This window comes from Orbicella franksi, chromosome 7, assembly GCF_964199315.1.
Source record: "Orbicella franksi chromosome 7, jaOrbFran1.1, whole genome shotgun sequence".
Classification (NCBI taxonomy): domain Eukaryota; kingdom Metazoa; phylum Cnidaria; class Anthozoa; order Scleractinia; family Merulinidae; genus Orbicella; species Orbicella franksi.
This window is the reverse complement of record NC_138151.1, coordinates 23,667,828-23,683,746: the sequence shown is the minus strand read 5'-3', so window position 1 is coordinate 23,683,746 and position 15,919 is coordinate 23,667,828. Positions and strand designations below refer to the sequence as shown.

At 39.4% G+C, this 15,919-nt stretch overlaps 1 protein-coding gene across 1 annotated transcript in view; it reads right to left on the bottom strand.

Annotated features, from left to right (window-relative positions):
• Positions 1 to 3,776: 3,776 nt before the first annotated feature.
• The window catches only part of LOC145492241 (uncharacterized), a 629,788-nt gene continuing 617,645 nt past the window's right edge, over positions 3,777 to 15,919 (bottom strand). The window contains exon 37 of the mRNA XM_081471602.1: positions 3,777 to 3,872. Coding sequence (XP_081327728.1) covers positions 3,782 to 3,872 — 91 coding nt within the window. The 3' untranslated portion in view covers positions 3,777 to 3,781. The remainder of the gene's footprint in view (positions 3,873 to 15,919) is intronic.

Here is a 15,919-nt window from a genome sequence, read left to right as displayed (position 1 = left end):
GACTACTTGAGTCGGGATGTTTTACCGTAGTGGCTACTACGTCGGGTTTATTTTGGTTTTCTGGCTCTTTTCAACGGACATCTCGGCATTTTAAGAATTCCATTAGATACTATATCCTTTAAACTCAATTTAAGTCAAGGATTGTGTCAAGGTTGCCTCTCATAAGCTTGTAAATCCGTATCCTGAATTTACGATAAGTTTTGGCCAAGGTGTTGGAATGGCGAAGCGAGTCAAGTGAAATATTCGTGCTGAACACGAGGTTGCTTTTCTTCGGTTAAGATTGCTTTGAGGGTTTAGTGAAGATGTTTTATATCTGGATAACTATACGATGCTATTTTGCTTCTTTGAGTATTGATATATTTGTGTTCTTCACTCGATATTCTTTGAGATATTTGTCTCTGAAATTATATATTTCATCCATCAAATTGTTCTGGTACAAAGGTTATGGCATTCGCTTTCGCTCAGAAATAACCTGTTCGTCCGACCGAATAACGGCCATCGTCCTTTGAGCGAAGCCATTTGGCTGTGAGAAACTAAATAAAAGAGATTTTAAACTCCTAGGCCGATGTTGCTTTCATCTTTGTCTTGCTTTACTCACGAAACTTAAAATTTGGCAGACCACCGAGACGTACTCTCCCCAGACCTTTTCAGTCACGGCAGCCGTAGTAGCACCAGCTGTAGTGATTTGCTTAAACTCCCTAATGTGTTTCTATGCCAGCAGCCTTTGTTCCTGATATATATCTAGCAGCAAGAGAGGCTCCTTAGATCAGTAGCAGGCATTTTGTATTAGGGGCATCCAGAAAGCACTGAAGGGCCTGCGCGACCTTCTGTGCTCAATCATAATGCCGCCCGTAACAATGGCACGCTTTGAGATAAAACAACAAAAGAATTTTTCGCCCTATTAATTGGCAGTTATTTCATGAGTACGTTAGCTATAAAGTACTAAATTAGGTTTAAACTGATTATAATCCTCTTTCATAACTAACTTCAATATTGTTTCTTTATAGATTTATATGTTATTACCATGCAGTGGTAGTGTTAGGCAAGACATTGTAGTCAGAAGTCTTGTGTATTTCTGCTAGCCTACGTACAGACGTTTACTATATTTCCTTCATTTCACGCGGAATACTAGTGGACGTCAGCCCATAGGCTACAATTGTAGGTAGGCAACGGAGCTATAAACAAAACGCTCCACTGCTTAGAACGAAGAAATTTTTTTTTAATTTCGCGATTTTAAGCAAGTGCATTAATTTCATTCCGTATGGAAAATTATAAACACAAGTACACTCGCATGGCCAGTTTGTTTCGAGGGAAGAAAAAGGGAGGAGATGGCAGAAAAGAATGCTACTAATATTGACCGATGTGTTAATTAATCCAGTGTTTTTAGTCATCGATACGTATACGCGAAGCGTTGAAGCGACTAATTACTGTTATTAGGGTTTACAATATCTAAATTTGTCGATCACTCAGCTGTAACAAATTAAATCGACAAGTCATCGCCCAGACTATCGCTCACTCAGAGGTAAACAAAATGATGTTTTATCGACTTTCCTAAGTAATGCTACGACGTAGTATGTAACAGATAAAATGTAGGGGACGGGACATGAACTGGCCGAGCAGAGTCTCGGGGAGAAATTGTTCGAAAACGTTGTTGTCGGTTGCCTTTAAAGGAACACTATCTTAAGTTGCGCAAGTCCGAGCTTTCGATCTCGAATTTCAAAACGTCTGGCAGACCATTTCAACCTCATGTGCGAAATTGAAGATGGCGCCGACAAGCAGGTTGATTGCGCAGTAAATGTATTTTGGCCCGTTGAGCTACTTAGTCCTTCTTGACCACCGAATCATAATTTTCTTTCAAAAAATCTACATTCACTTAGTTATATGGAGAAATTAAGTGTTTATATTATTGATAATATATTAATATTAATATTTTGTAATATTAATATTTGAAAGATGCATGGATCTTGTTGCAATTTGATGGCGATTTTGGTTAAAAACAGCATGACAGAAATGAGTATCATTATTAGTGAGACATAAGTGGTCTTTAGATCAGCTCGCCCATAAAAAATTACATACTACCCCCCTGCTTTTCCAAAAAATGACCGCTCTAGTTTTACAGCCTTTCTGCCTGGTGATAATTATTACACAGTCCCTCATCCTTAAAAGAGATGAAGTGATTCAAACAGAAAAATCATTTTTATCTTATTTTTCAAAATGCCTCATTTTTACTGGTGCTTATTCCTTAATGACGTTTTAAAAGTGCAAGTGTTTGTATGGTATTTAGAACGGACACTTTCTGCTAGTAGGGGTGGACCATTCGACTTTTGAAGGGAGTGTGGGTGATTTGGTATAGGCATGAATTTTTCAACCCTTTCACGCAATAGGAATTTTTTCTTCTAGAGACGTGTATGCTTGACATTTTTTCTCCGTGTAACATGATTTTTTCCCCTATCTGTCGCCAGTACATGTACGTTGCGTTTCCAAGTAATCTGAGCGATTTTCGTTCAATTTATCTTACCGTGTATTATACTGAAGACTCACTTGGAAGTGTTAAGCACACGAGTGCTTGGAACTGTTCTTATTATTAGTTTACAAAATTAAAGATAGCTGAAAACCTCTTTATACTGTTTATCAACAGTAGCAATTTACTTTAAAAAAATGCAAAAAATGCTGGGCTTTTATCCAGCGTGTCGTAAATTCCTTCACAACACTGAAAATAGGCACGCCAAGGCTTTAAAATACGGTACAGTGCTCTCGAAACGTATGGCACTTTAAACCTTTTTAGTTCTAAAGCTGTATCCCATTAACAAAAGGGGAATATTATTATCATTTTAAGCCCTTAAAGTCTTGCCGCTTTTAACTTATGGTGCCGAGTTCAATCCATGAGCCTAGGGCAGTCACAAGGCAGTTTGACCCTTCGGGCATAGGTCGTGGCTGGCTCATTCTCTGCCACTTCAGCTTCTGGTAAACTGAGTTCTCGCCCGTATTTTGCGGCTTGATGGTGTATGGACATTGTTTTCTTGCCGCGGTCATGATCCCTCGCAATTTTGAGGAGGTAATCATCTTTGTTGTTGAGATATGTGTTTAGGCCAATTGTAGTTGTTTTGTAGGTAATTTCTAATTGTACAAGACCCCTTCCACCTGCCTTGCCATTGTCAAGAACTTCCTTGTTTTTCTGTCTAACTTCATAAGTTCTTCCATTTTCCAGTTTATGATGTTAAAACTGTAAGTGACGACTGGGACGGCAAGAGTGTTGATTACGTCAATTCTGTTGACAGCATTAAGTTCGGATTTGAGCACCAGGCGAATTCTACGGTAATACTCCTTCCGAATTTTCTCTTTCATCTTTGCATGTTGGATCCTATCTCCTTCATTCACACCAAGGTATTTGTAGGTGCCTTCCTGCTCGAGGTCTTGTATGGTGGTGCCAACATCGAGTTCGATGTTTTCGGTTTTCGCCAGTTTGCCTCGTTTGAATGTAGCTTTGGCGCACTTGTCAAGCCCAAAATCCATTCTTATATCATCACTGAAGCCTTTGACAATTTTAAGTAGGCTTATTATTATCATTATTATTATTAATATTATTATTATTATTATTATTATTGGGAGCATTTCCATGCAAGGAATTGTAAACATGCAGAAAAAGGAGAACTTAAGACAGCTGCATAAGCACCATTACTACTCTCTTTTTCGCTGCTTTCTTTATCTCGTTAACATCTAAATCTTTTCGTGTTGCAGTAATTCAGTTCATGGAAAAAAAAAGTTCTTCGCCGATATTTTTTCACAAAACTACCGGTCGAGGATATTTTCTACATAAGATGTCAAATGTACCTATCGTGAAAATCTCGTAAAGGACAACTCCATAGCTCCATCTGCTGGAAAATGAAGTAAATAATTAATAAACGTTAAAATATAATGAGATGACCTCTTTCGTTAACACAAACATTTGAAAAACATAAACAACGCAAGTGGATGTCAAAAATTGCTTGCTTGACCTTCTGCTCACTAAAGAACCTGTAACCAGACTTGATCTGTAAATAACTGGAGGATACAGACGGAAGCAATTTATCAGATGACGATGAAGACAATCTAGGACAATGAACGTAGTGCTATCGTACAGGAAACACTTTATTCTAGTAGCCGAAATAGTATTTCAACCATCAACTTCTTACATAAACGTAATATAAAGACAAACATCGCGATAACGAGGCGTCACCAAATTCACTTACATATCGCTTTTGGTAGTGTACATTCTATACATAGTGTACATTCTTCTTCATAAGCAGTCCATTTTACGGGAAGACGGCGCTAAAGATTAATGAATTTATATGAAACAATTCAATATGATTTAGATTAATTTCGTGCAGGCATAGGGTGTGTGCGCAGACAGATTTCTGTCTGCATGCGTGTATAATTTTTTCATGGTCAAGGCCTTAGCAGTTTAACTGCAGCATTCGTACCTTGTCCAGTAAGTATGTTGTAAACGAATCGGTCGACCTAGGAAGTCTGGGTATCATCCTAACCGTAGATCAAATTTTAAGCCTTTTTTCTTTTCATTTTCTGTCTTCATTGTTCGGGTTTAGTAAAAAGAAGAAGGCTCCTGACAGATTCGGACTTGGACCGAGATCAAAAAGTGAAAGCTTTATCATTATTTTGGATCAGGTCATAAATAGGGTATCGAATTTTTGATCAGGTCACAAATGGGGTAGGGTTGGTCATGAATAGGGTTAGGATTTTGGAAAGTGGGCCAAACAACCCCACCCAATTTTTCAGGGACTACCCCCCTCTCACCCCCCCCCCCGGGAGAAGAGCCTGCTCGCTTGAGCTTCTGTGACTGGAAACATTACAAAACTAGGTGAAGGGCTATTCCTCTTATCTTGTCTGGCTCCACAAGATTCTCTTTCTGCTTTTGTTGATATAGTATTTTTGGTTCATTTTATACTTTCAACCAGCTTATATAAAGCTCAATCTTTTGGATGCTTTTATACAAAGTACTCCAATTTTGGTCTTAACAGCTTGTGTGACAGCTTGCTATGACAAAGAAATGGAGTTTAAGTGTGCAACATGTTACTACTGTGCAGGCCAACCTAACCAGGGTAAATACCCTCTCTAAAGTTTCACCAAGGAAGCAACAGGTAGGATAGGAAGTTAATAAATGTTATGATGGTCTTTATTTGCAATATAACTCAAAAAAAAAAAAATTAAAAACACTGGCAAAAGCATCGCTAACAGTGGTTTGGATCTCCTACAAATTTCAGTAAACATCGTCATGCCAAATATCATCTGCAGTACGCATCAGAGTGTTGTAATGGTTAATCCTTGGTATGGTACTTCTTTTGCATGAGTGTTATAATTTGTATTTGGCATTGGTATACATGTAGACGTGCCTCGTGTGAAGGGAGTGATTAGTGTACCATACACTATGGAAGATTTTTTTAGGAAACTGGAGGAACAAGATGAATAGGAAATAATGCACTTTTAAAATTCGTGTTAAATCAGGGTAAAAAGGCTCTTCAGCCTGTTATACAACCATGTACAACAACAAATCTTGAATGCATACTTTCTACTTTTTGTGTTTGATCAGAACATCAACCACATAGCTTTACTATTAACGATGGTTCTATCTCCATTTCCCTTTCTTCTCAGTATTACTTATTGAACTGCCAGAACAACTATTGGAGGTCTCAATTATTAAAGAGAGGGGAGCTAAAAAAGAGATATTATATATCTATAACAGCAGAAGCTTCTGTAGCTAGTAACAGATAACATTTGACTGACTGGGCCGATGTGCCATCAAGGATAGACGCGTGTTCTAAAGCTCCGAAGAAACTTGACTAAAAAGCCGTTTGTTTGTGTGTAAACTAACCTCTCAAGAAGGATAGCGACCGATGGACAATCAAGATAAAGAAAAAGAGCGCCAAAGAGTGAACAGCTTTGACACCAAGGCCGAAACAAACGAACAAGAGTTCGACTCTCAAGATGGCGCCCTCATCTCGCTAACGGTTACTAAATACCAAGTACTAATAGCAAAGATCATTAACACTTTTTTCCTGATATCTTGAATGTGTTTTGGAAAATCTTCTCCGATTGCAGTTGAGGAATCTTTCGAATGAAAACGATTTTTTCACACTAGCTCTCTGTCGGAACGACAAGTGAAGCGCACAACGAGGGGCCTAGTTTTACTGGCGTTTTGTTTACCAAGGCGGTGGGCGTCGCAGAACTTCATGGAATGAACAATGTCTCCCGGTAAGTGCAAATGCTGGATCAAAACATTCTTTACTAGTGCTGCGCAGTTTTCTTTAAGAGATTCCGTTATATGGTAGAAGATCAGGTTCCAGTGTGGTTGTAGATGCTTTGAGGAGTATTCTAGTTCCATTGGCCCGACTGCTTTGTTTCACACATTGTAACACGTTCGGCTAAGTCACTGTGTTCTCCTTGAGTGAACTCGAGTGATTCTTTCGTCCCGTCAACAACTTTGAGGTTTACGCCTAGCTGCTTTTTGAGAGAGTCTATTTCCGCCTGAGCTTCATCTAGCCGTGCTTCCAGGTTCAACATTGGACTGTCGCTTGCTTTGTATTTGTCTTCTAATCCAAGCTCTAACAGAGAAATTATCAAAGCTATGCATTTTTCTTTTTTGTGATAAAATCCCGGTGAACCCCGGGCGGTTTATTATATTCTCAGCCAAGGCTAGCCAAAGGGCAGCATTATCCTAGTGGTATACAGGTAGGTACTAAGTGATAGAAGATAATTGCCAGTAAAAGTTCATGAATAAGCACTTAAAGTTCAGTAGAATTACAAAAGAAAAGTTATACTATTATTACCGTCTACAGAACAAAAAAACAGACTGCAAAGACCAAAAATTCCTAACAGAGTCAGCTTTCGCTCATCGAATACGAGACCTAACGTCATGCTTAATTAAATCAATTATTTTTTGAGAACTTAAGGTTGAACTGCGGAAGGTAGCTAGATTTCGAGATGTCCAAATCCAGTATAAAATAGTTACAATTAGAAAGTTCGAAAGGGGAGAACAAGGGTTGAGAATCGGAGAGAGGATAAAACACAGAGGGGGCAGATACAACGAAGGGAGAATTTAAAAAACGAGACAGGTGGACGGAAAAGTAATCCCACACTTTGACTACTCTAGGACAAGCAAGGAAACAATGCTCAATATTCTCGATCCTGCCACAAACTGCACACTTATCATTATCGATATAACCCCAAGATTTAAGGGAATATCGCACGCGTACAGCGTGGAGTAGAATAAGCCATAATAAATCATTCTTTTTGTTTTCATTTAGCTTTAGGCGAGACTTCCGCCACGTCGAGGCCCACCGGTTAATGGGACGGATCACCAAAGCATCCCAGAAACCAGCACACCTCGGCCATCTCTTGGCATACTGAGAAGAAGAAGATAAATATTTTTTACAGGATAGATCATCAGGTAAGTGCTTATAGGTGTTAAACAAGTAAATAAGTTTATCTAAACATAACCGATAATAATTGGATGGCGTCGAACTAGAAGGAATATTATTAGAATAAAAATTAAACCTATTATCATACTTAAATAAACGACGCCCTAAAAAGTAACGAGCTAAGGAATGCTACTTTTCAGAGCCAAAGTGATCTCTAAGGCTAAGGAAATTAGATAAGCGAAGGGAAGTACATTTCACAGAGAAATCAACAATATTTTAAACCATCCTTAGAAACTGGAGCACATAACCTCTCGCGGCTGATACATTCCATTTTACCTCTCCAAATGAAAGGCAGAGTGATTTTCTTATAGGTAGAGATGTCTTGTAAAGTTATCGTTACATCTGGTCTCATCCTTGTGGGACAAGAAAGTCGGTCCTACATTGGCTTGGTATGGGTCATTGCAGGCATGTATGGTGTCCTTTTTGCCTGGAAATGCCAAATAACAGACGCGTTTGAAAACCGATTGATGACCACGTCTCTTGCTGTTACTGTTTTCAACCTTCCTTGGCGTTGGGGCTTTTAGCAAAATCCCTGCAGAGAAGTTGCCCACTTCGACTGATTCCGACCTGGACATAGTGACTCTCAACATCTTAGTTCTCGGGGCCAACACATTGGTCATTGGTCTCCTCGCTTATAAGATTAATACATTTCTTAAGATCAAAACAATGGAGCTATATTTTCTCTTTTAGGCTCAATAAAACTGACTCTCTGATTACAGTCCAACCAGGTCACAAGCGTACCCCTGTGGATTCTATTAACGAATCGAGTATTTGCGACTCGAACCCGTTAGTCCTTCAGAGAATGCATTCATTTTTTTAAAAAAATGGGATAATCAATGTCCAAACAGATGGGGAAGAGATTTTCCGAGCTGGTAGGTGCAGCCCTGATGGGTTATTGCCGCCATTTTGTAAACAAGTTCTACTGAATTTTAATTTCCCATATAAGGAACATCCCTTGTTCGTTTAATCCAATCAGAAACTCAATTTTAATTTTAATATTAACTGACGCGTGAAAGCATTGTCTGCACGACTAACCTAATCTACATGCTGGGTACGCTTAACTTGGTTCGACTGTAAAAGGACATGCATGAAAATTCCCCATAGAGATAGAGGGCAAAACTTATAATGCTTGACAAAGGTGGGTGATTTGCAAGCTTTTCAGCTTTTCAAGAAACGTCTACAAGTACCCCGTAATTTATCAGATAACACTGGAACCGACTAGAAATACGATATCGAATCCCATCTAACAAGAGAGAGTCCGAACGTACAATTCGTGTGAAAAAAAAAGACACGATTAAATGGATAATAATGTCACGCTTCCTCAAAAGGATAAAGCTTTAAAATTGTCAAAAATAAGAACAAAGAAAACTGTTTTTTATCTGTAAAGAAGTGATGAGGCATGGCACATCAAATCCTACCAGATTCGGCAATTTAGTTCAAGGACATAAAATGTACTGCTTGTCTATTCTCTGTTGTGATTTTCAGTTCAGTACGTCGTGCACCTATATCGTTACCACCGGGAATGGTGCAAAAATCCACAGTGGTCGTTTTCTTGCTGTCTGGCCTTATTTCTTCCTCTCATCAGTTTACCTGGGGATATCAGTGGTCTAGCCGGGACAAACCTCGTAAACAACCAGTTAGATACTGGACATGCCGACACACCAACGATCACAGGAGCCTGCAGGACAGCGGGGCTATTAATGTCACTCTTGAAGGAGGCGAAGACGATGAAGTTGGGTCAACGAATTCCAACGCTGACGGCCGTAGTAACGAGCAGTTACTCCAATCTGGGGAAAAAGAAAGGCCTGTCAATGTTGCTGTGATAGGTAATGAGAAACTGGGAGCCATTCTAGGAAAGGAACCGAATGGACAAGATGATGAAACCACGAAGGCCCAAGGTGGTAACAGGATGGAAGCAGTTAATCCCACAACCAAAGATGGAGGAATGAACATTTGTGATGCCATAGAACTAAGTGGTGACAATCGAACCATTAAAAAGAGTAAGAGGAAGAAAACGCTCAGCAAACAAGCTACCAAACAAGAGAAGAGAGAATTTTATATCACTACTAAAGAGATTGACCAGAGACGAGTGTACCAACCGAAGCCGAGGCATAAACTCCATGGCACCCTGAGAACAAATAGAGTTGCTGATTTTCTCCCACACTGATCTGATGGTTTATGAGCCAGTGAATGAAACACGCTTCTAAATCTTGTAAGTTCATCTCATTTGTCACGTTCCTGAAATTGTTAAGTTTTTGTGGAGTTAGTAAGGATTCTCATTTTGTCTCAAATTTTCATGCGGAGGAACATCTTCTTGGGGACACCTCTACTTCTGTACTTCGAGAGGACCTTTTTTCAGGGGACAAAATATTGGTCTAAAAAACATCCATTCAGAGGCGTGAGAATATTTCTTCTAGACCCGCAAAGCTTTGTTTTCACCTATATTTAGGAGACACCGCAGCGAATTATAACTTGACTTAAGAGGGATCCGGTAACATTTTAGAGTACCGGATCCATAGGTTAAAGAAGTGGACGTCAGACGTAATGCCCAGTGAAACGTGTACAAGTAAATTCGCTAAAAGATGCACCTCCTTCTCGAGAAGAGTGCTAAATGGCAAATTCTGTATGGGATCTATAGCATCGTATGCTATTTGTCCGTCACCATGGTTATTACTTATTTAGTTTATAGGCTTCTGTATCTGGAAGGCATACAACAAAAGAAGAGAGCTCAAAGACAGTTAATCCTGCTTCATTAAAAATAATAATAATAATAATAATAATAATAATAATAATGGCATTTCGGGCAGTAATCCACAGGGTGGCTCTTCGCCTGCCCGATGCTAACTAAATTTACAATTGTAAAAAGGTTAAAAGATATCTAAAAAATGTATATCTATATGTAAACGAGATAAAATTGTGTTTTAAGATATGCTGAAATAAATAAATGAATAAATAAATAATTATGCCAGATGTTCTAAAGCTCTCTTAAAAATAATGTTTTTGGTGTCTTTACAAAATTTAATATAGTCTTGGCAGCACCTCACGTTGCTGGGCAACGTGTTAAATAAACTTGCAGTCTGGTCCTGTAGAGTATTATTAATTAAAAATCTCTCGAACTGAATGCTGTTACTAGATCTTAAGCATCTTTCGTGTTGAAATACATTAAGTTTCAGATAACTTGGCCAATATGGGTTGTGAAGGGCTTTGTGAGTTGCCTTAAGTAGGTTCCATTCGCGTTGTTCCTTTGCGGGAAGCCATTTGAGTTTCGTAAGGATGTCTTCGGATGACACAAATCTACCAAGCACAAAACTAGCTGTAGCCTTTTGTACTCTCTGGAGAAGTTTCATTAAATAATCCGGGAGTGAGTGGTATACTATGTCATTATAATATAGTTTGCTTAGAACCAGTGCCTGTGCCAAATTCTTTTTGATATGGAAAGGCAGGATGTTCTTTAACTTCCTTAGGATTGTTAGAGTAGCACAGCAGGACGCTGCTACTTGTCCGACATTTCCTTCCTAGTTCAGATGCTCATGGATGTGAGACCCCAATAATTTAGTGGTGGTCACTCGTTCCAAGGTGATGCTGTTGATTGTGATGTCCAACTTTTCAGTGTTTAAATGATGGACCTTTGATAACTGCGGAGTAGATAATAACATCAGCTTAGTCTTGGAAGGATTAATGACTAAGTTTGCTTCACGTGACCACGCTTCCAATTTGCCTATACTTGCAGAAAGTTCAGTTAGAGTTGATTGAAGATCTGCTGGTTTGCAGTGTGTGTACAATGTGGTATCATCAGCATATTGATGACATTTAACTCCGCGTACATATGACTGAAGGTCAGCCACGTAGAGATTGAAAATGAGTGGCCCCATGATAGAACCTTGAGGTACGCCGAAACTCACCATACAAAGCTCTGACGTTTTGTCGTCGACTTGCACAAAGTGTTTCCTTCCTGTAAGATATTGGATTTCGGCAGATTTTCACTAAACGTTCAACAGTTAAGAAGTATCCCCCATTTTTTTTGTTATTAATCAACCTCAAACTTTTATATTACTTGTACTTGTAATGCAGAAAAGTTTACCTTGGTGTAAAATAGAAACGATATGAAAGAAGGTTACAACGCGCGTCTACTGCTTCCTGTGGCAGTTAAAGTGTCCTCGTGTAAAGATATACTTATTTTTTTTTCATCTCATGCACTCCCTGTCAACGAATATGCTCGCGCCGTGTTTCGTAATGCGCTGCCACACTATCGGTCCGATGAGATCAAGCTGCAAAAGCATGCTTTACGCATAATATGCCCATACAACTATTTCAGTGAAGGTTGCTACCGTTACCCATGACCCATGATGCATGATCCATGTTCCATAGCCCGCGGTGCGTTACGGAAGGAAGCAATATGCCCGCGACGTACCTGGAAGACCTTAGCTGGTTACAGTTGGTTTCGGCTTCGGACATTTGGAGGAAGAAACATTTTTTTTTTTTTATCTAGGAATACCGCAGTTGACCCTACGGCGCTACTTGCGAAGCTATTAGGGACCTTAAGCAACGACGACGACGACGGCAACGAGAGCGTCATTTCAAAATATAACTTCCCGTTTTTGTAACTCGTTCGCGATTATTCCAATTTGTTTAACGTGAAAAATGCTGGCGAGTTGTCCAGGGCCTAAATTACTGTGAACGGTGTTCAAGCAAAGGAAACAAAATAAAAACGTGCCGTCATGCGCTCACGTTCTCGAGAAAACTTAAAATGTGGCCATTTCAAGCTGTTGTTTTGCAGAGGACGGCAAAGAAATGTATTAAAATGTAAAACGTACGTGCAGAGTATTGTTCTGCTCATTAATCGCATTGTTTTGTGGCGTTCTCGTTACCGTCGTCGTCGTCGTCGTCGTCGTCGTCGTCGTCGTCGTTGCTTAAGCTCCCTATTTCGTTTCGGCAACGTGAACACACAGAGGATAGGGAGACCGTTTGGAAGCGTACCGTTTCAGCTACGTGAAGAACTTGTCATCACGGAGACAGTATTGGTCTCGATTATTCTGTTTGACTTGAACCGAGTTAAAGTTCCAGCTCGAGAAAAGAAGAAAGATCTACCAAAGTGCACCGCGGGCTATGAAATAACAGCATAGTTTCCACTTGTAATAAACACTGTTTTCAACTTCCGCCCTACAAGACAAATAGAGTTAGAAATAGTTTTGTTATCCACTATAGAGTGTTTTTACTCATGTGACTTTCAGGCATATTGGTTTACTGAAACAAAGGAAGCTATTTCCATAAAAATAGAATGCAATTCCCAGAGGTTTAGTTTGGGACACCAACATGGCCGTCGTGACGTCATGTGAAAACACTCTATAATTGTAACTTTTTAACTAGTAGTTTTATTTCTTTTTTCGACATATTTATGTATATATTATGTCTATTTAATCTATCGTTACATCACAACATTAACAAGGGATTAACAAATTTAAGTATCAGCTTAATTCCACTTATCCTATCCACGCATCTGTCAAGTTATAACAAGTTATTACAACTACCACCCAGGAAAAAAAATGCCAAAATTGGGCAACATTTAGTGAAACTTTACGAGACAAGTGAGCAAATCTGATAATGAAATCTTGATGATCTAGGCAGTGTTGACATGGAAAGATTTACAACAAAATGTAACAAGACATTGGTTTCTCCGCCATCGCTTTTCAGCTGAAACCAGATTACCAGAAATGGGCGACATTTTCCGCCCGCAGATTATTTGGTACGCAGTTTCAAACTTTCAGGATGGCCGAATTCATCTTCCAAATCGGCACTATAAACCCCACGGTATCAAACAACACTTTTCATGTAATTAACATATTCCTGTTTTTGACCTTGCCATGTTACCACCAATAGCGTAGCTCCATCTTCTCTACATAAACCACAAACAACCCACGCTTCCTCAATTCGTTCTGACGAAGTGCTAATGTCAGCTTTTCAATTCCTGTACGGTACAATTTGCATTGTCAACTGTTGGTAAATTTTCGTGTGCCACTCCCCCACCGACGCAGCACCACAGTTTCTTTAGAAACCAGCCCCGTTTTCCAATTGAAGAATTGAGGCCCACAATGCAATTAATCAGCGATATTCCGCAATAAGAGGCCAGGTTTTTAGCCAAAGATGACGATGAAAACAAACACGCTCTAAGAGAACTTTACTTTTCGCCAGAAATAACAAGCGAACTGGGGTTGTTTTTCGTCATATATTCACAGCAGAAACGGATACAATTTCCCCTTTTTCTGACGATCAGTTGTGCTCATTTGGGAATCGGTAAGAGAATAGGATAAGAACTGATATTCATTGCCGTGTTTTAAACTCCGAACATCGGTCAATATTTATTGAGGTTGGCACCAAGGAATCAAGAACTACAGAAACCGTAACGGTCGTTATAAAAAAAAGAGCATGAGCTCCCTAGATGAGCAGAGGTTGCTCCTTGAACAAATGTTTAAATGTGTTTAGATAAAAAAAAAAAAATAAAATAAAATGAGAGTTTGGGGCCAGTGGACTTGCTTTCCCGGAAATAAAACTTCAGTAAAAACTTTATATGGTACCATCACTTCGGAATTTTAATGTCGGCATGTGTGGGTTGAGCCCCTGGAGATCTGAAATTGTTCCTTTTTTTCAATTTGTTCCGATGCATTTCTTGATAATAATTAGCGGTTATTTTTAAAGAGCAGACGATTTACTCGTCCGCCATTTTGTCAGCGGGACATTGACAGGGACAGTGCCCGTATCAACCCAAAAATCCCTTTAGCTGACTACAAAGTTATTTGATGAAAAACTTTAAGTATAATTCCGGGCAGAGTGAGCCATTTCACCAAAATTTCACCACCCTATCTTTGTATGTTGACACGCGTCACATCATGCAATTGGATCTCGTACGTCATTGTAATTTGCAATGGTTGATATCGCTTTGAGTCAAGACATCGACGAAAATGCGTTATAAAATTCTGAATTTTGCACGTTTTGTTCCCAAATTTTGATGAAATGTAAGCCATATAAATAAAGTTCACTTACCTTTTGGCTATTGTGTGGTCCTTCCCTGGGGAGGAGCGTTGTGTGACGACCCTAATAACGGCTTTGAAGGAGACTACCGAAAACCGTGAACACTAGAGATATTTATGGAATGTTATTGTGTTTCAACTGAAGAGCCAATTACGTGCGAGAAAACTAAACCGCAAACAGTAACGGTAATTAGTTCGTGGTTTCATGTCGCTACTTATCGTTTGCTACACAATGTTTATGTCAAAATCAAATCAAAGTGTTCACTGTTTTGTTTTGTTTTTGTTTTTGTTTGTTTTTGTTTTTTGTTTTATGAACTTTTGATGTCACACACCACGATTGGGCTACCTGTGATTTCACATATATCAGGTCGAGTCCTTGTGATTGGGAGTTTCCAAAACCAGTCTGTCGTGGTGGAAATTGCCTGAAGTATAAAAGGAGGGACCTTGAAAATAAGGGAATGACTGTCTGTTCAAGCTAGCCCTTCCATAAAATGATTATAAACCTAATGCACAAGTTCTTACACGAAACATGAAATAGCACTCTGTGTCACTTTGTCATTTCTAACTTCTAAAAGCCCATGCCTCGGGGGCTGACTGCGACAGAAATGATAGTCATGGTGAAAACGACAATTCATTATTTGCCGATGAGAAAATTTGAGACAATAGGCCATTTCCGAATTACCTCAGGCCTCTTTTTCAAAGCGAGTCTTGGTGCTCATCCTTTCATACGCGCCAATCAACTTTTATTCACATGAAAATGAGTTTAATTTGCGTGTGAATGGAAATTGATTTGCATATGTAAGGTGGGCACCTAGACTCGCTTTGAAAAAGAGGCCTAAGGTAATTCGGAAATGGGGTATTCTATATTAAGACTGAAGCACTAGGGCGCTTAAGCAGTGACGACGGCGACGGCGACGCAAGTTTCCGTTTCGTAAACGTTCGTTGCCATTTTTAACACACTAAGAAAATTTTTCAACTGGTAGAGAGAGTCTTTCTTACTAAAAAACTAAAAAAATAGAAATTTCCAACCCTGGATTGAACCTAGGCCCCTCGCTTGCTATGATCTTTCCCTAACCACCACGCTACCCCGCTTATCGGCCACTGGCATGCACCCAAAATTTAAGTATATACAACAGTTAACTGGCCTATCCCGAAATATTAACGCAATTTAATTAACTTGGGCCTAAACGCCGCCCTTTCTAAAACGATTTGAAAAAGTTAGATACTGCCTTGTTATAACACAATCCAGAGCGCACAATTACATCTGCAATACTACAGGCTGGGCTACCAAAGATGGTATGGCTCGGTTACCACTGATGGCATCCACCGTTAGAAATGGCAACGATCGTTTACGAAAGGGAAATAGGCGACGACGACGGCTACGAATTGAAAACGTCATTTCAAATTACAACTTCTCGTTTT